Genomic DNA, 24,691 nt, shown 5'->3' with positions numbered 1-24,691 from the left:
CTTTTCAGTTTATAGATTTACCTATATCAATCAGAGCCCGCAATGTTGAGTTTTGTAATTGTTTTTTTTTATGTACCATTGTTTTACGTGATATAGGCCTACAGTTGCGCATTGCAAAGCATGGCTTGGCATGGACCATCCTTGACCACTGTGTACTGGAGCCTTTACACTTTTAAAGGCTTACATACACGTTAGGTCTGTGGGTTACATACACTCAACAAGCTTACAATGTCCTGTGCATTTTATGTTAAGTACCATGTAGAATCATCTAAAGAGCTCGAAGAAATGATCTTAGAATTAAGCCAAGTCAGCGGAAATATAGGATTACAACTTAATACGTCCAAAACTAAAGTGGCTACCAATAGTGTAAAAGATCCTATAACTATAAATAATACAACTATAGAATACGCCGACAGCTATATATATCTTGGTAAACAAATTTCATTCGAGAAATCAAGACATGAGGACGAGATAGAACGCCGTATCAACATGACTTGGAAAAAATTCTGGAGCTTTAAAGAAATCTTAAAATCTAAACTTCCCCTAAAGCTCAAAAAGAAGGTAATCGATTCGTGCTTGCTACCTTGTCTGTCATATGGAGCACAAACTTGGATCTTCCAAAAGGGAACTAAAACAAAAATACGCTCTTGCCAGCGTGCTATGGAACGAAGCATCCTTGGTATTAAACTTACAGATAAGTAGATATAGAAGCGAAGATATCCGCAGAAAAACCAAACTGATAGACGCCGGACAACACGCACTACAATTAAAATGGCGATGGGCGGGACACGTAGCACGAATCACAGACCAAAGATGGACAAAACGGGTAACCGAGTGGATGGGCCCCACTGGTAAGAGGAGCAGAGGGAAGCCAAAAGAACGCTGGATAGACGAAATTCAAAAGAAAGCTGGTAGAGACTGGATCTTGAAAGCGCAAGACAGGAAACAATGGAAACTGATGGAGGAGGCCTTTACCCTTACTGGGGCCATGTGACACTCACGCACAGAAACTATAATGATTTAATAGTTATATAACTGTTTAATTTGTATTTATTTAATATGTTCAATTATGTTTTAACTATGTAGTTACATGGCAATAAAGGCTTTTTTATTTTATTTTTATTTTATTTTATTTACCATGTAGATTAAGTTATTATGATGAATTTAAAAATGAAGAAATTCAAAATGGCGGTCGAGGCATGTAGTAGTATGTCTTTTTCTTTTCTTATCTTACAAAGCGCTTTTCTGTACGGATACGATCGTCGTTCTTGTCTACGTGACAGCGTGATAAAACGCTGTCCGTCACTTTCTATCCCACGGTATTAAAAAGTGACAGTTATTTTATTACGTGGATAAAGATGGATAAAGCTATCCATAATACGCCGGCTGGTTACATAAATTAGCCTCATGCATGGAGTGTAGGTATATTTGAACGAAATATTTTTTATTCGGATTTTAGTTGTCGTTATATTATATCATGTTACAAATGCATTTACGTTATTAAATTATCTATTAATTTCGTAATTTAAGTCCCGCTTTAGTAACCAGTGTTGCCAACTCGGATTTTGAAAAAATGCTAGACTAATGTCTAGATTATACCAAAATTATGCCAAAGGTTTTGAAATATGCTAAAATGATACTTGAAATTAGACACTTAAAACACACGCATTTTTAAAAATTTGCCACCTTGTTCGACTGACAAAATCTGCTTGACCAACATTACTTTATATAGACCGTCGACGTCCATCCGTCCACAAAAGTCAAAATTCATATAAAAATATGAACCACATAAGGCGATGGCGCATATTGTTGCTGCCAAGTTGGTGCAACCTTGGCTTAGACTAAATTATTCTAAAAATATGCCAGAGGCTTAATGGAAAATTTTGGTGCCAAAGCGAGTAAAAATATGCCAGATCTGGCACCATTTATGCCAAGTCGACAACACTGTTAGTAACTACTATTTACCAGTTGGAATGGAGGCGCGTGGTGACACGTCCTCGCCGTGGTCCTCGGAAAGGGTCTCCAGAGGTCTGTGGTCAGCTGGTGCTGGTCGCCCATCTGAGCACTCGTGAGAGGTCGACGGGGTCGGGTTCTGTGGAATAAATTGTCGTAAAGGTAAAGCCTATTTTGTGTTTTTTTTTGTAAGGTCGACATCAAGGATATGTTTTAATTTTTTGCCTTTTTACAAAAGTATAACATGTACCTAGTTATTTACATTATGTATGGTGCTACTCTACGTGCCTACGTTGAAAAATTTAAGCTCTATATGTACAGTCGCCATCAGATATATCGGAGCGGTCATGGCGCTCACAAATATCTGAACACGCCTCTACAGTCAAGGTGTTAGTGCGTGTTCCCATATTATGAACTAGTCTTTGCCGTCATATAGCGGCCGTCTATATGACGGCAAAGACCATACAAAATACTACTACATCCATATTTAGCCATATTAGGTATTTTGTATGGAGACGGCCGCTATATGACGGCCGCACCGCTATCCTAGGAAAACAGAGCTTTATGCTCTAATTTCAGGGCAAAATAGAATCTTGTCAGGTTGTAACCATTTTATTTTGTAAATGACCACAATATAGGAACTAATAGACTAATAGCTATCCCATCAGCCCTGGAAATCCTGGAAATCGATAAGTACTTGTCTAAGATTTAAAAAAAAAACCAAGAGACTATCAAGTGGGTTAGTTCCTGATTCGTCGGATTCTCGTATACCTATTTGGATTGCGACGTACATCTAACTACTACTTGTGTAAATCCGGCAAATCGTGAACTAACCAACAAGTGTAGGTATACCTACTAGTACTTAGTGTGTACTAAATAAAAACCAGTTGTTTACAGTAGCCCATTGTAATTTTTAATAGGTACATCATTTGGGTTAGTGTTTCCGATTTCTCCGACACTGTCTCGATTTCTTTATTTGATTATTAAAAATAACAAAAATTTTCGTAAACACCAGCGGTCTCCTCTTGCGCCTATTACGTTTAACTTTTTCCGGCGCCGATAAAATAGGTGCTCCATACTCGTATCTCACTTTACTGACTTCTTTTTCTGCGCTTGTATCTTCAACGCTGCTCTGTAACTTCGCTATCTGTTTAAGAATCTCCTCATTCTGCTTCTCAATGCGTTCGCTCGTAGTTTTCAATTCAAGTACCGTGCTAGTAAGTTTTGGTAATTGCAATTTGTTTACTAGTTCAAATTTCTCGGAAATTTTATGCATTGCTTGTAATAACGTCGTCTCAACGCTATATACCATATAGTCACCTTTACAACTGGAATCTTCGCTGGTGTTCTGTATTTCCGACTTAGCAATTTTAGCCTGTGTGGAAGTCCATCTGGCATACTTGGACTTTTGAGTGGGTGCTGGACGCTTTTGGTCCATATTAGTTACTATTTCTTCACCCTTTTTATTAGCGACCGTATACGTAATAAAGGATTTTGATAAAACATAGATGTTAAGGTCAAATTGTGACCATAACAATATTTTTTTGCAAACACAACAGTGTTGAATTTATTTACAATTAATTTTATGTTGATAGAAAATCTAAATGCCGTATTCTATCTTAGACATTACAATTCAAACTAGAAATATGTCAATGTCAGAACGTGAGATCTTCTGCCAAATGAAATAAAAAATACAGATGTCAATATAGAGCAAATATAGAGGTTAATATGAAAAAAGGTATGAGGTTCGCTGTTCGTAGTGCTTTGAATACTTAATGTTTAGAACATTTTAACTCTTAACTCAATTTGTTTTAATTATTCTCTTTTTATTTATAAATTCATTCGACAAATGATTGTTGTGTGGATATATTTAGTTGTTATTCCGTTCTGTTATTTTTAGTATACGCGTTATGGCTCCTCTACACGATAGGCCAGCGCCGGCCATTCCAAGGGACGCAGAACGGTACGGAACCATACGGTAGAATGAAATAGCAATGTCACTTGCTCCCTCTAACGCATAAATGCGTCCCTTGGAGTGGCCGGCGCTGGGCCATCGTGTAGAGGAGCCATTATTAGTTAGTGGCAACTTCATTGGTTCATGTATTGAATAATATCACCATCTGTAGGTATCAATTATTGTACCTTGTGCCCAAATAAAAATGAAAATAAAAATTAAAAAGATTTTAATACAAAAACTAAACCATACTCACATTGTAAATATCCGCGATGCCATTAGGGATGGTGTCGCCAACACCCTCAAGGAAGTACGTGACCATGTTGCCCTTGCCCTTGACATCGACCGTGCCCCTGCAGCGCAGCCGGTACCCCCGCGAGGCCAGGATATCGTACACCTCCTCCGTCACCTGTGGGAACTTGGCTTCAGAAGGGCAACTGGCTCCCTTGAAGCTCCCTTGTGCCTAGTTTTGTCGAATTTTATGGCTCCTCTACACGATGGGTCAGCGCCGGCCACTCCAAGGGACGCATTTATGGGTTAGAGCATTCTACCGCTGCGTCCCTTGGAGTGGCCGGCGCTGGCCCATCGTGTAGAGAAGTCATTAGAAATACCTACCAAATTCTTGCTTGTTTTAACTAAGATCGCTTGGGTACAGATGTACCTAGTGCATGATTATTTTCCAACGTATTTTCTCGCAAATGTTCGTTTTTGTCATGCTGCTTCTGTCAACGTCAGTACTTTTTGTACCGAGACTGTCTGAATTAGCAACACACGTTCGTACGTTTCCGTGAAAATACGATGGAAAATAATTATGCACTACATCTGTAGCATAGTTTAACTTAGGCAATAAGTAAAGTGACATGAGTCAATTCATAATTACCTATACGTTCATACGAGCGGCCGCGAGAATTGTATTGAACTGTCAGAGTATTATTGTCATATACAAAGTTTGTTTGTCATATACAAGTTTTCGTGAATGAACCTATATGATTGCCCTTACCATGAGTTTTACGCGACATTCAATGCTAGAGACTGCGTCAACTCGAAACGCAGTGCAGTCAGTACGACTGCATTGTGAGTTATCTAAGTCACTAGCGAATATGTTAGTGTCAAACTCACGGTATTTAAGGTAAAGGTATAGGTCTCCTCTATGGGTGTCTTTACCCATCTTTATAAAATTTGTGATGTAAATGCAGTTTTGAAATTTAACTGCAAGGGGGATATAAGGTAATTGTCCTTATAATATGTGTCCAAATGCACCCTTATTAGTGATAATATGGCTCATATAAGAATATTATTTTTGGCATTTTAAGCCACTACTGGAGGAATTTTTGTTTGTTGGGTATCCAATCAGCAAAACAGTCAAGAATGTGGTAATTTCAGAAGCGTTTATATTGCACTATAAAATAATTAATCAGATAGACCATCGCAGGCTTTTGAAGCAGGTCAAATCATTCGCATAGCACACAGTAACAGATATACGGAGTTTCATCGCTTAAGAACAGAACTATGCCGGTACCTAAATCAAGTTGAGAACAATTACTGTTACAAACATCCGAGCTAAAGTAACTTTGCACGAAGTTTGTTGTTGTAAACGCCTGTTTTTAAGTGATTTCGGCTCCGTATACTAAATTTAATACTCGTAACATAGGACAATGTGAAATTTTAGCCTAGTTTATTGTGGTACCACAACCGCAAAGCTTTAAGTCTAAAATATTTGTCGCGATGCATAGTTATAAACTAGATCAAACCACGAAATGATATTTCTATTGCTTGCTGTTTTGAAGATAAGAGCCACACGAGCCCGCCGAAAAACCGCTCTCACACAATCAGAGTTACGCTCTCGCAACTTGGCATGACATGAACATGCACGTACATATATTTACGTCTAGTACTAGTTTACCCTTGTAAAAAAATAGTTAAGTATACAAAGAAAATATAAGTTTTGTAGATATGTAAAACTTCTACTAGCTTTTTTGTATAAAAATTTCTAGCAACTAAAACTAGGAGGTACAGTCAACTGTAAAAATATGGGTGTACAAATCATCCCAAAAATATGTCCCGTAACTCTAAATGTCAGTGAATTAAGAACTATGGGACATATTTTTGAGTAAGTTGTCTACAACCATATTTTTACAGTTCACTTTACTAGATATACCTAGTTATGTTGTTACCTACTTAAATGTTCACAGAGTTCACAAAGGAAAGTCTGCAACGATTTTGACTGCATGTATGCAGAGCACTGCAAGTGTTATTTATACAGCATAATTTCATGGACGTTTGACGTTAAAAATAACACTTGCACTGATTGTGCTATCAAATTCGTTGCAGACTTTTCTGTTTAACTCTATTACATTTCATGTCATTTCATCGTTTTAAAATGAAAGCGTAACTACGTTTGTATGGAGAACCGAGCGTGCCGGGGGCTCTTAAACTTTTATGGCTCCTCTACACGATGGGCCAGCGCCGGCCGCTCCAAGAGACGCATTTATACGTTAGAGGGAGCAAGTGATATTGCTATCTCATTCTACCGCATGGCTTCGTCCCTTGGATTGGCCGGCGCTGGCCCATCGTGTAGAGGAGCCATTAAGCATAAAATTACGGAACACGAATGATTCATCGCTTTTCCTCCGTATTACCCATCCAAATGCCAACCTGGATGTGATCCAACAGCCCAGTGGAGTCCATACGCGACGCCACGTTGACGGCGTTCCCCCAGATGTCGTATTGTGGCTTCCGGGCTCCGATCACCCCGGCCACCACCGGTCCGATGTTGATTCCTGAACAGAAGTCCTTAATATTGTCTTCGGTTACCGCTTTCGAGCAACACCGGTATCGGTATTTGTACTATTTCACGCGCACAACTAACGCGGTCGCTGTGACTCATTCGTACACAAAAAGAGATCGAAGTGTGCAAGATTTTTATTTGACGTGTGTCATTTTCTATGTATTTGTGACGTGATAGGATTTTGTATGCAGTGAGTGAGAAGTGCTAGTGTGTGCCGTCCCCCCCCCACATGGTAGAACGATTTATATACGGTAAGGTATCATTTGGTCCCCGACTTGTCGGAAGCTGGTGTTGCTCGAAAATATTAACCATCTTAAAACGTATATTTTTTCGTCCATTATTTTTGTATGTAGGTAGTTTTGTACATTGTAATTTGGGTTCGAAACTTGTTTCTATAGTTTTATTTCGGAAGTCCTTAATGTTGCCGACAATCAAATAAGTACCAAATAATGTTAGTAAGTAACTGTTAAAACTGTTAACTGTTATAAGGATGGGATTCGCCTGGCAAGCTTTTAACAATTCGCAGACGGCTTTTAGAACTAATGGCTCCTCTACACGATGGGCCAACGCCGGCCACTCCAAGGGACGCATTTATGCGTTAGAGAGAGCAAGTGATATTGCTATCTCATTCTACCGCATGGCTGCGTCCCTTGGAGTGGCCGGCGCTGGCCCATCGTGTAGAGGAGCCATAAGAAGGTAGGACGTTACGAATACCTACGTGGAATGCCGTTTGGTCTACAAAGCTCCTCAGTAAATAATACGGACTTGTTTAAATAAGAATTAAGCGAGGTTTTCAAGTATTTATAGTAGGGTTGTGTAAATTTGTTCCGTTCTGGAAATTTGTAAATACCTACCTGCCAATTAAGAGAGACGAAAGTTTTACGTCAGAAATTTCGAATCGGTAATATGCTATTTGGGCATTTCATTGTTGTCATATACGAAAACTTAATATGTACTTATATTTTTTAAATTCTAGGAAGAGGTTTTTTAGTCTCATAATATATTGTATTATAACTCAAAGGGCTTTAGTTGTAAAATGTAATAGCGTCAAATCATTTCTCTGTTTGCTATCTACAGTTCCCGTAAAAAACCTTTTTATGGCTGACGAAATGTTTAATTTTGAGCAGTGCTCACAAACATTTAAGTTAGTGGATTGGAATAGTTTAAAATACTTAAGGGCCACTTGCACCATCCCAACTAACCCGGGTTAACCGGTTAAACCTGGTGTTACCATGGTAACCAGTACAATTTGACACGGGTTAACGGTTTAACCGGTTAACGCCGGGTTAGTGGGATGGTGCAAGTGGGGCTAAAAATGGAGAGAAAAGATTGTAGAACTGACGTTTGTTTTATAAATCTATCAGTACAAAAGTGGAGATACGATTCAAAACTTGTCAAAAATCGGTTAAAACCCCGGGTAGCCTTTCCGTTACTTAGTTCGGAATAACTGACAGGCTGATCTCGTCCGGCGAACTGGGCTACAACCGCGAAAATCGAAGTTCGCAAATTGCGGGGATTTTTCTCTGTCACTCTAATTACGCCTTCGTTGGAGTAAAAGAGAAAGATCCCCGCAATTTGCGAATTTCGGTTTTGGCGGTAGCCGCTCTGGTAATCTGCGGGCCCCTTTACAACTTTCAAGAAACTGGCACCGAATTCAGAAACAACGGAAGTTCCGCAAGTTGAGTTCTACAGTTATTCCAAATTTAATTGTGTATCCTGCCAAAACGAGCGTGAAATTACATACTCCAACTTTTGCAAAGAATTTACAGGCAAATATAATAACCACTAGCGAGCCGTCCCGGGTCCGCACGGGTAAACCTTAACAAAATCATATAGGTGCCTAAATCTTCGTCAATAATCACTCTATTGATAGGCGATACCCGCATAAAAATACGTTCTGTAAGTTTTTCAGTTTATCGCAAACAGATGCGGCGGGGGAATTTGTTGTGATATCTAGCTGGATGGAGTTTAGCAAAAACGTGTTAACCCACATTCTTTTTGCAATAAAATGTCAACGTTAAGCGTAATTTTTTGAGTTGCTAAACACCATCCAATTATGCTACTTCGTTCGACTTTTTCCTTCAAGCGATTCGAGTAGAGTGCACTGAGGGCTTACCGCGAACCACGTTCGACGTGTTGCCTCCCTGTCACACTTACGTACGAATTTACAAGCGCGACAAAGAGGCAACACGTCGAACGTGGTTCGCGGTAAGCCCTCTGAGATCGTATGCACAGCCTGCCCCGCAAAGAGTGTCCACTTGACCCCTATTCGACAAGCGACGTTTGACGTATCGTGTTGATCTCCCGTTGATGTGGGAAAAATCATAGGTTCTCGAATACGTACAATGTCAACATTTGACATTAACAATCCATAGTTAGGGTGACAAGCAAACCAAACCGAACCATCCTTAGTTTAGAGTTGAGTTTTGGTTGTACTGGTTGTACCAAATGATATTATCCACCGTTGATTGAATCAACACTCAGTATGCAATAAAATCAACTGTTGATTTGACGTGGATGCGAAATCTGACAGTTGTACATGTCGAATTTGGCCCCTTAGCTTACACACTAATCGCCACTTGCACCATCCCACACTAACCATGGTTTAACCGGTTGACCCCGGGTTAGCGGTGCAAGTGGCCCTAAGGGCCAGTCGCACTAACAGTCTGCGTCTGTTAAGCGGGCCACAGACCATCAGTTTTAACTGCACAGTTTTAACTGTCCAGTCAAACTGTTCAGTTAAAACTGACATCCCTTGTGACTACACACTTTAGTTTTTTTAGTTAAGTTATCTTTTTCGCTTGAAGTAGACGTTCGACGGAATCATGGATGACGCTTTGGCAGTTATTGGATTATTGTGTATTTAAAAAAAAAGAAGACAAAGAAGGAAAAGAATGTGGTGTAAACATTGGTTATTACAGAAAAAACAATAAATGTAAAAAAGGAGAGCCAAGTTCAATACAAAAATTATGCTTGGCTGTGGGGCTCGCCGCAAAAAGAATGGAGATCTAAATGAGTGCCACTGCAAAGTTCTATGCAAAATCCAGATATGTATTTATAGGAACAAAATAACATTATAAACAAGTATTAAACTCTATTTCTTTGCTTTATTGGATACCTATAACAATTGCTGTTATTTAAAAAAAATGTGAGATCTTAAAGTAGGTTAGATTTGACTTGGCCAGTTTTCATTACATCAATCATTTTATATATATTGTAATTCTGATAAAATCTGGCCAAGCCAAATCTAACCTACTTTAAAATCTCACATTTTTTTAAAATAACAGCAATTGTTATAGGTATCCAATAAAGCAAAGAAATAGAGTTTAATACTTGTTTATAATGTTATTTTGTTCCTATAAATACATATCTGGATTTTGCATAGAACTTGGCAGTGGCACTCATTTAGATCTCCATTCTTTTTGCGGCGAGCCCCACAGCCAAGCATAATTTTTGTATTGAACTTGGCTCTCCTTTTTTACATTTATGTTTTTGGTGGGATATCAATACTTTTTGTAAAGAATACTAGGCAGGTATTGAGATTTAATGTTTTTTCTTGTGTTTCCGCTGTATGGTTTTTACTTCTGTTCTTTGTATAATTATGTGGTGCCGCGCGCCGCCGACGACACACCGTTGGCCGGTTGTTTAGAGCGTATTACAAGTTTTTTGTATGGGGACACCACTTATTTTTTGACTAAACTTTATTTTAATATAGCAAATATAATAATACATATATTGGGGTAGTTTCAAATATCTGCTTGTAACGGTTCCAACGCTACAATAAAAAAATATTTTTTTGTATGGGGACCCCCCCTATTTTTTAACTTCTTTTTATTTTTAGATTTTTTCCTACGCTTACACACAATAACCAAGCTGGATTCCAAATTTCATCCTTCTAGGTCATCTGGAAGTAGGTTAGGTTTAGGTACTTATATGTCAGTCCCAATAAAAAATGGTTTTTTTGTATGGGGACCCCCCCTATTTTTTAACTTTATTTTATTTTTAGATTTTTTCCTACTGTTACACACAATAACCAAGCTGGATTCCAAATTTCATCCTTCTAGGTCATCTGGAAGTAGGTTAGGTTTAGGTACTATAAGTCATAAGTCAGTCTTAAAATTTACGACTTTTCGACCTTCATATCTTTATAACCGTTTGAGCTAGCTTCATGAAATTTGGGCTTCTAGATATCCTTATGGATATAATTAAACACACGTAGTTTTATGTGTTTACGTCAAATATGTTTTGAGTTATAGAAGGGTCAAAAGTGGCACCAAGTGGTTCGTGTAATATTACACTCGGCGCTGGCTAGCCAGTTCCTTTGCTTGAACTTGGCTTGACACGCTGCCGCGTGTCTAGATATACGCATAATAATTTACTAAAGGAGATCAGAATTACTCCAAAAGATTATCGTAACTATTTAAGAATGGATGAAAAAACTTATTTGCTTTTGTTCGATTTAGTCACACCTAGAATAATCACCCCCAGCACACCCCCTACCCTCGGGGACTTTTAGTATGTTTATTTGGACACCACAAGGTATGCCTGTACCAATTTTCAAAACTACACGAATTATTTCCGCAGCTTGCCCAAATTCGGCTTAATGTGCTTAGGCTATCTTTACTTTTAACTTTCCACAAGGAAGGTTCAGAATGATATAAATCGATAAATTCTTCTAACCATTCACGTTGATTAGGCATGGTTACAAAGATCGCAATAGAAAACGTGTTCGCTGCAATGAAGATTCGTCAAACTGACAACAAAACAGTTTTTTGCCACAGACCATCAGTTTTAACTGAACAGTTTCAACTGTGCAGTTTTATCTAATGAAATTTTGATTAGATCGTCAGTTGAACTGACGATCTAAAGCGGGCCACAGACCATCAGTTTTAACTGCACAGTTTTAACTGTTCAGTCAAACTGTTCAGTTAAAATGTACGTGTGTAGGCAAATCTTTGAACTGTGCAGTTGAACTGACGATCTAATCAAAATTTATTATTAAGCGGGCCACAGACCATCAGTTTTAACTGCACAGTTTTAACTGTTCAGTTAAAATGTACGTGTGTAGGCAAATCTTTGAACTGTGCAGTTGAACTGACGAAGGATAATCTGTCAAGCGTGATTGGCACAACCGACTCTTGATCGGGCAGTGTGAAAACGCTGTAAACCGGAATAAACCAGATTGTCTCTCACCAATCCGGATGCGGAAGCTGTTGAAGCTGTGCTCGTTGACGTACTGGAGCTGCTCGCGCAGGCGCAGAGCGTAGTCCGCCATCGCTGTGACGTGACGGAACCCGCGCAGGTCCCGGGTCGACGCTGTGAGGCCTGATGGTGGAGGAAGCTAGGTAAATAATTACTAATGGCTCCTCTACACGATGGGCCAACGCCGGCCACTCAAAGGGACGCAGCCATGCGGGAGAATGAGAAGGCAATATCTCTTGCTCCCTCTAACGCATAAATGCGTCCCTTGGAGTGGCCGGCGTTGGCCCATCGTGTAGAGGGGCCATAAAAGTGGATAAGGATTAACTACAACACCAGAAAAAAAATGTAAAAATCAGTTTACATTCCATGGACACCCATTTGGTATATCAGAGCGAACTGGGTGCTCGCAAATATCTGATGCCGGTGCAATTGACAATATGTAAGAAAAGTTTACAGATATTTTTGTGTACTATTTTTGTGTATGGCCCGTAACGTAACCTGATGAGCTCGTCTCTTACTCGGCATGAGCTAAGATCTCATTTATCTGAAGCTTGTACGATATAAAATGTATAACCAAAAATATGATCAAGAGTATAAAGTGACTGACGCCGCCATATACGTAGTCCCGGTGCTCTTAATATGAACAAGAGTGTAAAGTGACCTGACGCCACCATGTACGTAGCCCCGGTGCTCTTAATATGAACAAGAGTGTAAAGTGACCTGACGCCGCCATGTACGTAGCTCCGGTGCTCTTAATATAAACAAGAGTGTAAAGTGACCTGACACCGCCATATACGTAGCCCCGGTGCTCTTAATATGAACAAGAGTGTAAAGTGACCTGACGCCGCCATATACGTAGCCCCGGTGCTCTTAATATGAACAAGAGTGTAAAGTGACCTGACGCCGCCATATACGTAGCCCCGGTGCTCTTAATATGAACAAGAGTGTAAAGTGACCTGACGCCGCCATATACGTAGCCCCGGTGCTCTTAATATGAACAAGAGTGTAAAGTGACCTGACGCCGCCATATACGTAGCCCCGGTGCTCTTAATATGAACAAGAATGTAAAGTGACCTGACGCCGCCATATACGTAGCCCCGGTGCTCTTAATATGAACAAGAATGTAAAGTGACCTGACGCCGCCATATACGTAGCCCCGGTGCTCTTAATATGAACAAGAGTGTAAAGTGACCTGACGCCGCCATATACGTAGCCCCGGTGCTCTTAATATGAACAAGAATGTAAAGTGACCTGACGCCGCCATATACGTAGCCCCGGTGCTCTTAATATGAACAAGAATGTAAAGTGACCTGACGCCGCCATATACGTAGCCCCGGTGCTCTTAATATGAACAAGAGTGTAAAGTGACCTGACGCCGCCATATACGTAGCCCCGGTGCTTTTAATATGAACAAGAGTGTAAAGTGACCTGACGCCGCCATATACGTAGCCCCGGTGCTCTTAACATGAACAAGAGTGTAAAGTGACCTGACGCCGCCATATACGTAGCCCCGGTGCTCTTAATATGAACAAGAATGTAAAGTGACCTGACGCCGCCATATACGTAGCCCCGGTGCTCTTAATATGAACAAGAGTGTAAAGTGACCTGACGCCGCCATATACGTAGCCCCGGTGCTCTTAATATGAACAAGAGTGTAAAGTGACCTGACGCCGCCATATACGTCGCCCCGGTACTCTTAATATGAACAAGAGTGTAAAGTGACCTGACGCCGCCATATACGTCGCCCCGGTACTCTTACTATGAACAAGAGTGTAAAGTGACCTGACGCCGCCATGTACGTAGCCCCGGTGCTCTTAATATGAACAAGAGTGTAAACTGACCTGACGCCGCCATATACGTAGCCCCGGTGCTCTTAATCTTCTCGATGTACTTGAACTGGTCCTCGGCAAGGATCTCATCGAAGTCAGCGATGATCTCGTTGAGGAGTCGGAGACACTCCACACCCTCGTTGTTGCCCTCCAGCTCCACGTAGAACTCGGAGAAGTTGGGGATGGAAGCGAACATGACGCAGACGGATTCACACTGCTCGTGATATAACTCCTGTTGATAAGTGCTACATGGTAGATTTATTTATAGTTTATATGAATGGGGTTGGCCGGTGGAAGTTTTTAGCAGATGGCGCCATCATAGCTTGCCCTATCAATCCCTACAATTGTGTCAAATTTTTGTTTTTTTAATACCCTGGATGCAAGCTCTTTAAGCCTAATCTCATAGAAAAAGGGGCAAGCTATGATGGCGCCATCTATGCAAACCTTTGACAGTTGCCAACCCCATTGTGTATTTTCCAGCCTGTTTAGGGTTCCGTACCCAAAGGGTAAAAACGGGACCCTATTACCAAAGAGAATGTATTGTAATAGAGAGGTAAAGTTTAAGAAAAAAACGTGCCCCTTAGTTTGACAACCAAAACAGATGGCGCTGTACTCCGCCATATATTTTGCGGTCACTTAATTGTCAAACGTCAACTTTTGACAATCAGAGTTACCGCAAAATGTATGGAGCTGTACAGCGCCTTCTCCTTACCTGTCTGTCTTTACCTGTCAAATTCGAAGCACGAAATTTTCTTAGATTTTTTACCCATCTTACTCAATCAATATATCTTTGCTATTACTAAGACTCCACTGTCCGTCTGTCTGTCACCAGGCTGTCTGAACCGTGATAGCTAAGCAGTTGAAATTTTCACACGATGTATTTCTGTTGCCGCTATAACAACAAATACTAAAAAGTACGAAACCCTCGGCGGGCGAGTCCGACTCGCACTTGTCCGGTTTTTTTATAACACCTACTATTTGAAAACATTTTTCATCTAATTAATTGTAGGCAAATAATAATATTTAAAATATATGCTCGGAGAAACGTTCAAAATGATAAATCTTCTTAGTTTTCTGTATACTCTGGAAATCTGGATGGAAATCTTGGCTTTGGGGCTGGGTGGCTCTAAGTTCTATTTTCTATCGTTGGTTCGTCTATTTGCCTCTCCGTCTTGCAAGTTTAAACAAAAAGGAAAAGAGATAGAGGAACGATCAAAAATCTTGGTGATAGCGTCATCCGCGAAATTTGAAGATGCTGGTTGAAGTAAAGTCTTGACCACCCTTGCACAGTACACCAGTACAGTCGCCATCAGATATATCGGAGCGGCCAATGTGATCTCAAATATCTGAACACGTTTCTATTGTCAGGGCGTTAGAGTGCGTGTTCAGACATTGTGAACACCTTGGCTTATCTGATGGCGACTGTACAGAGACGACGACAAGATGTCCCAGTACCGGTTTCCGCAAACTTCTCTTATCAGACCTGTGGTAGACCATGTCGGTCTCGCATCGGTCTATTCAGCCACCAAAAACGGTGTTCCTCCGGTGTTAGGGGCCCCCCTGAGTAACAGTCCGCCGGACGGTATCGGCCTGTCAGTTGTTCGGAACTGTCAAAATTTGGTTCCAACTGACAGGCCGATACCGTCCGGCGGACTATTAATCAGTGGGCCCCTTTACACCATAAATCGTCTGCTATAGACGGAAAGGCCTATGATAATGAGCGCTGGTGGCCTAGCGGTGAGAGCGTGCGACTTGCAATCTGGAGGCCGCCGGTTCAAACCCCGGCTCGTACCAATGAGTTTTTCGGAACTTATGTACGAAATATCATTTGATATTTACCAGTCGGTATTCGGTGAAGGAAAACATCGTGAGGAAACCGGACTAATCCCAATAAGGCCTGTTTACCCTCTGGGTTGGGAGGTCAGATGGCAGTCGCTTTCGTAAAAACTGGTGCCTACGTCAAATCATGGGATTAGTTGTCAAGCGGACCCCAGGCTCTCATGAGGCGTGGCGAAATGCCGGGATAACGCGAGGAAGAAGAAGAGAGACGGAAAGGCCTATGGTGATGATGATGACTCACATCGATGTTCTTGTCGCTGCATAGGAAGTGCTGCGCGACGTGCTCCGGCAGAATGTTCGCGAGCAGCTTGCGATTGTACGCCTCCAGGTGTTCCATGTCCTCCTTCTCATCTGCAATGTTCAACCTTGTTAGAGAGGGGATATGGGTCAATTTTGAGTAACTGACATCTTAACATGGTGATGAAGGTTTTCTAAAGCGTTCCAACGCAATCAGGACATTTTCTCTTTCACTAAAGAGAACCAAAACTCATGGGAAGTCGTAGGCTCGAGGGCAAGGGTCGAGAGACTGTCTCAAGTTTGAGTAGCTTTGGGACAGGTTAACATGGTGTTGGTGAATGAAGAGCTGATACGTTCCAGCACAATAAGAAATTTTTCTCTTTCAAACTAAACAAACCTGACGGCCGAAAGCGCCGACGGTCAAGGTTTGAAGGCCTTACGTGAAAAAATGTCATCGTGGTCCTAGGCATAAACGAACCCAGGTACCTAGATTTGTTCTAGTTTCTAGTAATTAAGGGTGTATCGTAGTAGTAACCAGTGGCCTGCAGTTTCCAGATGAAGTCCAGCCGGTAGGTGCTCTCCGTCTGCTGGGCGTGCAGCATCAGGGCGACGGCGGCACCGATTGCGACCACCACGCTCGTCCACTGCTGGTCCAGCGCGGCGCATTGCCAGCTATGGAAAATGAACAGTATAATGCATATATGTAATAATTTTTTATGGTACCAATCTAGTCGATTTTTTGGTGAATATCGAAATTGGGATTCAATGATTAGGAGTCACACGATCCCGCCGCCAGAAACTGCTCCCATACAATCGAAGTTACAATTTACGACATGCTTAAATTACCCTCCTAAGGCCCAGCCATACAAATGAAAAACCAAAAATTTGCGACTGAAATTTGAACCTATAGTGCAGAGAATAGAGTTGATTTTGACTTGTATAAAAATCTTACGAAACAAAAGAAATGCTACTCAGTTCCAATTGAATATGGTTTAAATTTCATCGAACTCAAGAATTACTATAGGTAGGATCTTAGGCCTTAGGAAAAGCATGAATCTTGTCATGTCTACTGCTAGTTTTTGTTGTAAAAAACTGTCATACAGATCGAAAACCTCTATTCGCTTTGATTCCTAGTTATAAAGAGCTGGAAAACCAGAAAGATCTGTAACACCTGGAAGACCTGTATGGTACTTTTACAATTATTCATGGTTCGAATAATTCCAGTAGCGTGAAAGCGACATACGCGCCCGTGGTCAGGTAGGAGCATATTCATCTGGAACACCTGGAGGGTACTTACATGACCAGCTAGGTGTCAGAACTCCAGCAGCGTGTCTAAGGGTCTTCGCGATCGTAAGTAACCGGAAAATCAGTAAGACCTGGAACACCTAGAAGGTACTTACACAACTTCAGCTGGGTGAAAGAAATCCAAGAGCGTGAAGGTGACATACGCGCCAGTGGCCAGGAGTAGGAGAAGGGTCTTCACTGATGTGATGAGGACCTGGTGCGCTGCGCAGAGGAACATCGCCAGGAGTGTGAGTTGAAGGTAGTGCTGGAAGTTAGAACGTTGGTTAAATTCTGTCGCTTCGGGGTTAATTTTTTTAACTTTAGTATGACTCGGTATGAGTTAAGGTTAACCTTTCTTGTACGGATATGATGGTCGTATTTGTCTACGTGACAGCGTGATAAAACGGTGTCCGTCTCTTTCTATCCCGCAGAGTTAAAAAGTGACAGTTGTTTTATCACGTGGATAAATGTGGATAAAGCGATCCATAATAGACTTGCTGTGGACTTAATAAAATAAATGGACCTCAAGTTTTATCCAGGGTTCCCTATACACATCTTAAAAGTTGTACTGAATAATTAAACAGAAGCTCATCCTTTTCCGAAAAGATTTTTGAGCCTATTACTAAGTAAGACTCAGGAAGAAATGTCACTACACCAACTTATTCTAACGAATTTAGTGAAACCTGGTTAATTGGCACCTGGATAAATGGGAAACCTCAATAATTGCGACCAATCCCGGTCCCTTGAGACCAAAATACCTCTATAATTGAAATTTTGGAATCTCTATAATTGCAATTTAGATTTTAATGCTTTTCTTAATTTTACCTCTGTAATTGGAATCGCACCTAAGACCTCTATAATCGAAACTATGCTAAAATATTTCATTATGCTAGCTCTTCTTATTACGTTTTTTATTGAAACTAGCCTTACTTATTACCTCTGCAATTGAAATAATGAAGCGAACAGAAACAATATTTTTATAGCAATGATAGTTTATACCGAGTAACTTTTTAAAATATTATCTGACTAAGGCCCACTTGCACTATTCCACTAACCCGGGGTCAAGATGTTAAATCTTTAACCCAGTGTCAAATTGGACTGGTAACAATGGTAACTCCAGGTTTAACCGGGTTAGTGAAATGGTGCTAGCGGGCCTTTAAACGTTATTACAATTTTTATGTGTGTGTGACACAGTTTGATGCGGCGAACGATCCAACAAGTCCAATAACACAGTATGATTGCGCCATTATAAAGCGTAAATGCTTTATAAATTGGATTCTGTAGGTTCATATTTTCCGCAAAACACTTTCAAATGTCATGCAAAGCGAACTGCATTACCGTTTAGCCGACCTCCCACCGCAGCTTTATAACTAACGTACAACCGCACTATTTTGCTATGTTCAATAACAAATGGCGGGGGAAGAGGGAAGGGGGGAGGGAATTAACTCACAGGAGAGCTAATATCTACCTACACCAAACTTTCACTTTACTTTTGGTGGGCAAACTTTCTTCATGGGGGGCAGAGAGTTTAGAAAATTTAAGTGGAGGGCCAGAATTGTAGCCAAACCCGTCGGCCGTACTTTGCCCACCTACACACACACACCACACAGACACACACACACACACACACACACACACACACACACACACACACACACACGCACACACACGCACACACACGCACACGCACGCACACACTACACACACACTCACACTCTCTCTCTCTCTCTCTCTCTCTCACACACACACACACACACACACACACACGATGTTTGATCTACACGGTGGCTAAAGTACGTAAGCTACGGGAATGCAGTTATTTTTAGGGAGATATTTGTCAGTCGCTTTTCGGTGAAGGAAAACATCGTGAGGAAACCAGACCAATCCCAATAAGGCCTAGTTTCCCCTCTGGGTTGGAAGGTCATATAGCAGTCGCTTTCGTAAAAACTAGTGCTTACGTCAAATCATGGGATTAGTCCTCAAGCGGACCCCAGGCTCCCATGAGCCATGGCAAAATGCCGAGATAATACTATAAAGGATCCCTAAAATCCAAGTTTCCAGTATGTGTAACAATAAAACCGAAGGAATTAAGTCCTTTGAGCGAACGAGGCTAAACTTCCGAGCATTTTTCTTTGCTGTAACTTTCGCAAACTTCAAGAATATATTTTTTGTTGTTAAATATTCTTTGAAGGATCGACCCCTTAGAACAAGTATTTTATACAATATTTAATGTTACTTCTTGTTCCCAATAATAAAATTCCACTATCTTCTTCTTGCTCGCGTTATCTCGGCATTTCACCACGGCTCATGAGAACCTGGGCCGGGGTTTGAACCCGCGACCGCCAGATTGCAAGTCGCACGCTGTCACCGCTAGGCTACCAGCGCTTCTTAATAAAATTGCACTATGAAGAGCCTTTTTCCTTCTGTCCCCGGCTGTCACCGGCTTCCGACACGTCGGAAGGGAGGAGCACAAGCGATATTTTACCGTACATATCGTTTTGTCATTTTTTGCGGGGAGAAACGTGCACACAGTCGCACTTCTCACTCACTACATACAAAATCCAATCTGTAATGTTGACACAAATACATAGAAAATGACTCGATCTCTTTTTGTGTACGGATGAGTCACAACACGCACCGCGCTACTTGTGTGCATGCCCAGTTGGGCATGTGCTTCGGCAGAGAGGAAATAGTGCGAATAAAGACCCTTCCGAGTGTTGCTCGAAGGTCTAATCCATGGCATAATAATGACCACGTGACTGACACAAGCCTACGTCATCATGCGACAGCGCTATATAATTGTCGGCGTCCGATCATAAGATCAGGCATATCGTGAAATCCTAGGCATATCGTGAAACGTGAAAATCTTTGACTCGTTCCCTGAGTCGACGGAGCCTATTTCTGGGCAGTTCCTGATCTTACGATCGGCCGCCGACATAATAATATGAAATAGCGCTATATGAAGTGGCAATATTATTGTGACGTAGGCTTGTGTCACTCTGGGAAGAGAAGACCATGTTTTATTAGACTAGTTATGGTCTAATCCTATCTTGAATAGAGTGTAGAAAAAGGTGACAGTTTGACAGTTGGGTCAAAAACATTCTGTGTTCGCATCTTTCCTGTAGACATACACAAGAGTTAAGGGCTATAAAGGTTAATTTTCTTATTTAACCCTTATCCACGTGAAAAGGTCCTCCTTTTACTTAGAGAACTATGATAAAATCATTACTTACATGCCCACAAGCTGTTAACTATTGCCCACAGGAGAGAAAACTAGCGTGTTCGCGCGAACTGTACATTTTGACTCTGTGTATGTCTACAGGAAAGACGCGAACACAGAATGTTTTTGACCCAGTTACCTCATTCACGGAGTAGGGGCAGAAGGTGACAACGCCATCTAGTTCGTTAGGTGATGCTCCGCCGTTGTTCAGCGCCTGTTGACGGTGAAATACGTAATGGCTCTTCTACACGATGGGCCAACGCCGGCCAGTCAAGGGACGCATTTATGCGTTAGAGGGAGCAAGTGATATTGCTATCTCATTCTACCGCATGGCTGCGTCCTTTGGACTGGCCGGCGCTGGCCCATCGTGTAGAGGAGCCATAACAGATGTAGTGTATAATTCCCGTGAAAATACGAAGATAAATAATTTTATGCACTACATTTGTACGAGTCTGTGTACAATATTGTCTCGATTTCTCTACATTACATCACAACAATAGTTACAAAGTCAAAGTCATAGACGATTCTTTAATTAAGGCCTAAGCCTGATCAGTAAAATATGATCATTGTCGCCGTTATTCTCATGTAAAGGGTGACAGTTCAGTAAAATCGCTTTTATAAAATCAGTAACTACTACTTATGAAAGCAGAAGAATATAAATTATCGTGTTAGATTCATAATAAAATTGTTACATATTTGCCGTGATTTATTTTTAAATTGCTCAAAAAATGAACTATACCAACGGTTATATAACCTTACACTGTGGTGTGGCTGAGCTGTGACCCCGAGAAGATACCGTTACAAGGATTAGTTAGTTTCCAGCTGTACATACCATCAACATCTGGATCTCCACCAGTAGTGTACCCAGCAGTACGAAGGACATGCCCTGCGCCAGGGTCTTGTTGGAGTGGATCATCAGTGAGAAAGCATAGATAGATTCCAGCTGTACGTAACATCAACACCTGGATTTGCAGCAGTAAGGTACCCAGCAGCGCGAAGGACATGCCCTGCGCCAGGGTCCGGTTGGAGTGGATCCTCAGTGAGAAGGCGTAGATAGTTTCCAGCTGTACGTCCCATCAACACCTGGATTTGCAGCAGTAAGGTACCCAGGAGCGCAAACGACATGCTTTGCGCTAGTGTCCGGTTGGAGTGGATCCTCAGTGATAAGGCGTAGATAGTTTCCAGCTGTACGTACCATCAACACCTGAATTTGCAGTAGTAAGGTACCCAGCAGCGCGAAGGACATGCCCTGCGCCAGGGTCCGGTTGGAGTGGATCCTCAGTGAGAAGGCGTAGATAGTTTCCAGCTGTACGTACCATCAACACCTGGATTTGCAGCAGTAAGGTACCCAGCAGCGCGAAGGACATGCCCTGCGCCAGGGTCCGGTTGGAGTGGATCCTCAGTGAGAAGGAGCGCAGGTGAGCGTTGGTGTGCTGGTGGATAAATAAGAAAATAATGCTATTATTATTAAGCGATAAGTACATTTGCAAGTAATAATATTTTTAAAACAATCTATAATACAGTCATTATATGTTTTCAGACAAACAAATTAATATAGTTTTCAAACCTGTGTGACGTGATACGTCTAGGTGTACTGTTTAAAATGCACCACTCTCCCCCCCCCTCCACCTGACGCTCGACCCCCCCCCCCCCACCTCGAAATGTGTCCCCGTTGGTAGTTTTTTGGCATTCTCACGAAAACTATAATAGATATCAAAAAAGGGTCAAGGACAGAATTAATCCTCATTAAATTTAGAACAAAAATGGTCTTATGTGTTTTATTATAAGTTGGACGGTATTCAAGCTATAAGTACTTGTATAACCTTAAAATAACAAAATAACCATACTAGTATGACGAAATGCAGAATATCTTCAAAACGGCTAGACCGATTTTAATAAAATATACCTAAAAAATCACCGCAGTGAAGCCAGCTATCAAACAAAAGAAACTACATCAAAATCGGTTCATCCGTTTCGGCGTTACGAAGTCACAGGTAAACACAGAAATACATTTTTTTTTCAACTGCACCCAATAATTTTGTAAACCGATTAATTTTGATCAATTATTTTAATGGGATCATGTCCCTTGAAGTTTTAGCTTTACGAAAAGTTAAAAAACATGGAAAACGGCCCAGTATTTTTCAAATTATCGGCATTTTCCCGATTTGTGAGTGGTTTCGTGTTATCACGCGCACGAGTTGCCCTTGACCCATATAAAACGGGGGGTAGGGGAGGGGTTGTTATCAGTCACTTATCAGAAGTTGACCGGTACACATATCCGCATATTTTCCCGTAAAGAAGACCTGTGAAAAATGGAAACCACTGAAGCTGAAGTCCGCCAAGTCGTCCAGCTCAGCTCCTGCAAGAGGGGCGTAGCCAACGTTCAGTAGCTGCCACGCTGAATTTAAGTCAATCTACAGTTTGCAGAGTTTACCAGAGGTTCCAACGGACTGGATCCTTTACTTCAAGACCAAGAAGCGGCCGCAAAAAGTGTACATCAGAGAGGGACGACCGCTTCATTGTAACAACATCTCTCCGAGATCGACACCTGACAAGCGTTGCCATCCAGCAGCGTCTGCGTGAGATACGAAGAGTGGCTGCCAGTGAGTGGACAATAAGAAGAAGACTTAAGAAAGCGAACTTGACACCCAGGAGGCCTGCAACGGGGCCCAGATTGCTGGCGCGACACCGTACAGCCCGAAGAGAGTTTGCAGAAAATCATATGGACTGGACCATTGAGCAATGGACCCCAGTTCTCTTCTCGGACGTGTGCAGAATATGCTTGAATGGATGTGACCGAAGAGGAAGAGTCTACAGAAGGCCAGAAGAACGGTTCGCCCAATGTTGCTTCTCCGAAAGGGTCGCCTATGGCGGTGGATCCGTGATGTTCTGGGACGACGTTTCCTACGACGCGCGAACAGAGCTGGTTTTCGTGCCTGGCGGGGGCCGTGGCGCGACCCTTTCGGAGAAGCAACATTGGGCGAACCGTTCTTCTAGCCTTCTGTAGACTCTTCCTCTTCGATCACATCCATTCAAGCATATTCTGCACACGTCCGAGAAGAGAACTGGGGTCCATTGCTCAATGGTCCAGTCCATATGATTTTCTGCAAACTCTCTTCGGGCTGTACGGTGTCGCGCCAGCAATCTGGGCCCCGTTGCAGGCCTCCTGGGTGTCAAGTTCGCTTTCTTAAGTCTTCTTCTTATTGTCCACTCACTGGCAGCCACTCCTCGTATCTCACGCAGACGCTGCTGGATGGCAACGCTTGTCAGGTGTCGATCTCGGAGAGATGTTGTTACAATGAAGCGGTCGTCCCTCTCTGATGTACACTTTTTGCGGCCGCTTCTTGGTCTTGAAGTAAAGGATCCAGTCCGTTGGAACCTCTGGTAAACTCTGAAAACTGTAGATTGACTTAAATTCAGCGTGGCAGCTACTGAACGTTGGCTACGCCCCTCTTGCAGGAGCTGAGCTGGACGACTTGGCGGACTTCAGCTTCAGTGGTTTCCATTTTTCACAGGTCTTCTTTACGGGAAAATATGCGGATATGTGTACCGGTCAACTTCTGATAAGTGACTGATAACAACCCCTCCCCTACACCCCGTTTTATAGGGGTCAAGGGCAACTCGTGCGCGTGATAACACGAAACCACTCACAAATCGGGAAAATGCCGATAATTTGAAAAATACTGGGCCGTTTTCCATGTTTTTTAACTTTTCGTAAAGCTAAAACTTCAAGGGACATGATCCCATTAAAATAATTGATCAAAATTAATCGGTTTACAAAATTATTGGGTGCAGTTGAAAAAAAAATGTATTTCTGTGTTTACCTGTGACTTCGTAACGCCGAAACGGATGAACCGATTTTGATGTAGTTTCTTTTGTTTGATAGCTGGCTTCACTGCGGTGATTTTTTAGGTATATTTTATTAAAATCGGTCTAGCCGTTTTGAAGATATTCTGCATTTCGTCATACTAGTATGGTTATTTTGTTATTTTAAGGTTATACAAGTACTTATAGCTTGAATACCGTCCAACTTATAATAAAACACATAAGACCATTTTTGTTCTAAATTTAATGAGGATTAATTCTGTCCTTGACACTTTTTTGATATCTATTATAGTTTTCGTGAGAATGCCAAAAAACTACCAACGGGGACACATTTCAAGGTGGGGGGGGGGTCGAGCGTCAGGTGGAGGGAGGGGGAGAGTGGTGAATTTTAAACAGTACACCTAGATGTATCACGTCACACAGGTTTGAAAACTATATTAATTTGTTTCATTTTCCCATACATTGATTACATAGAATAACTCAATTACTACTGAATACCAAACTTACACACCTTGGTAATACTTAGATCTAGAAATCCAGACCAAGCCTATGCCTATATA

At 41.7% G+C, this 24,691-nt stretch overlaps 1 protein-coding gene across 1 annotated transcript in view; it reads right to left on the bottom strand.

The window, feature by feature from the left end:
• Window positions 1-24,691, bottom strand: part of LOC134679274 (adenylate cyclase type 5-like) — a 367,970-nt gene that overhangs the window by 3,612 nt on the left and 339,667 nt on the right. The window contains exons 21-30 of the mRNA XM_063538168.1: window positions 21,623-21,739; window positions 20,446-20,520; window positions 17,203-17,351; window positions 16,338-16,474; window positions 15,807-15,916; window positions 13,739-13,958; window positions 11,889-12,020; window positions 6,563-6,687; window positions 4,164-4,316; window positions 1,966-2,092 (exon numbers count right to left, since the gene is read on the bottom strand). Of these exons, the coding sequence (XP_063394238.1) occupies window positions 1,966-2,092; window positions 4,164-4,316; window positions 6,563-6,687; window positions 11,889-12,020; window positions 13,739-13,958; window positions 15,807-15,916; window positions 16,338-16,474; window positions 17,203-17,351; window positions 20,446-20,520; window positions 21,623-21,739 (1,345 nt within the window). The remainder of the gene's footprint in view (window positions 1-1,965; window positions 2,093-4,163; window positions 4,317-6,562; window positions 6,688-11,888; window positions 12,021-13,738; window positions 13,959-15,806; window positions 15,917-16,337; window positions 16,475-17,202; window positions 17,352-20,445; window positions 20,521-21,622; window positions 21,740-24,691) is intronic.

Source organism: Cydia fagiglandana, chromosome Z (assembly GCF_963556715.1).
Source record: "Cydia fagiglandana chromosome Z, ilCydFagi1.1, whole genome shotgun sequence".
NCBI lineage: Eukaryota > Metazoa > Arthropoda > Insecta > Lepidoptera > Tortricidae > Cydia > Cydia fagiglandana.
The sequence above is the reverse complement of the archived record's forward strand: the minus strand, read 5'-3'. Positions and strand labels throughout refer to the sequence as shown.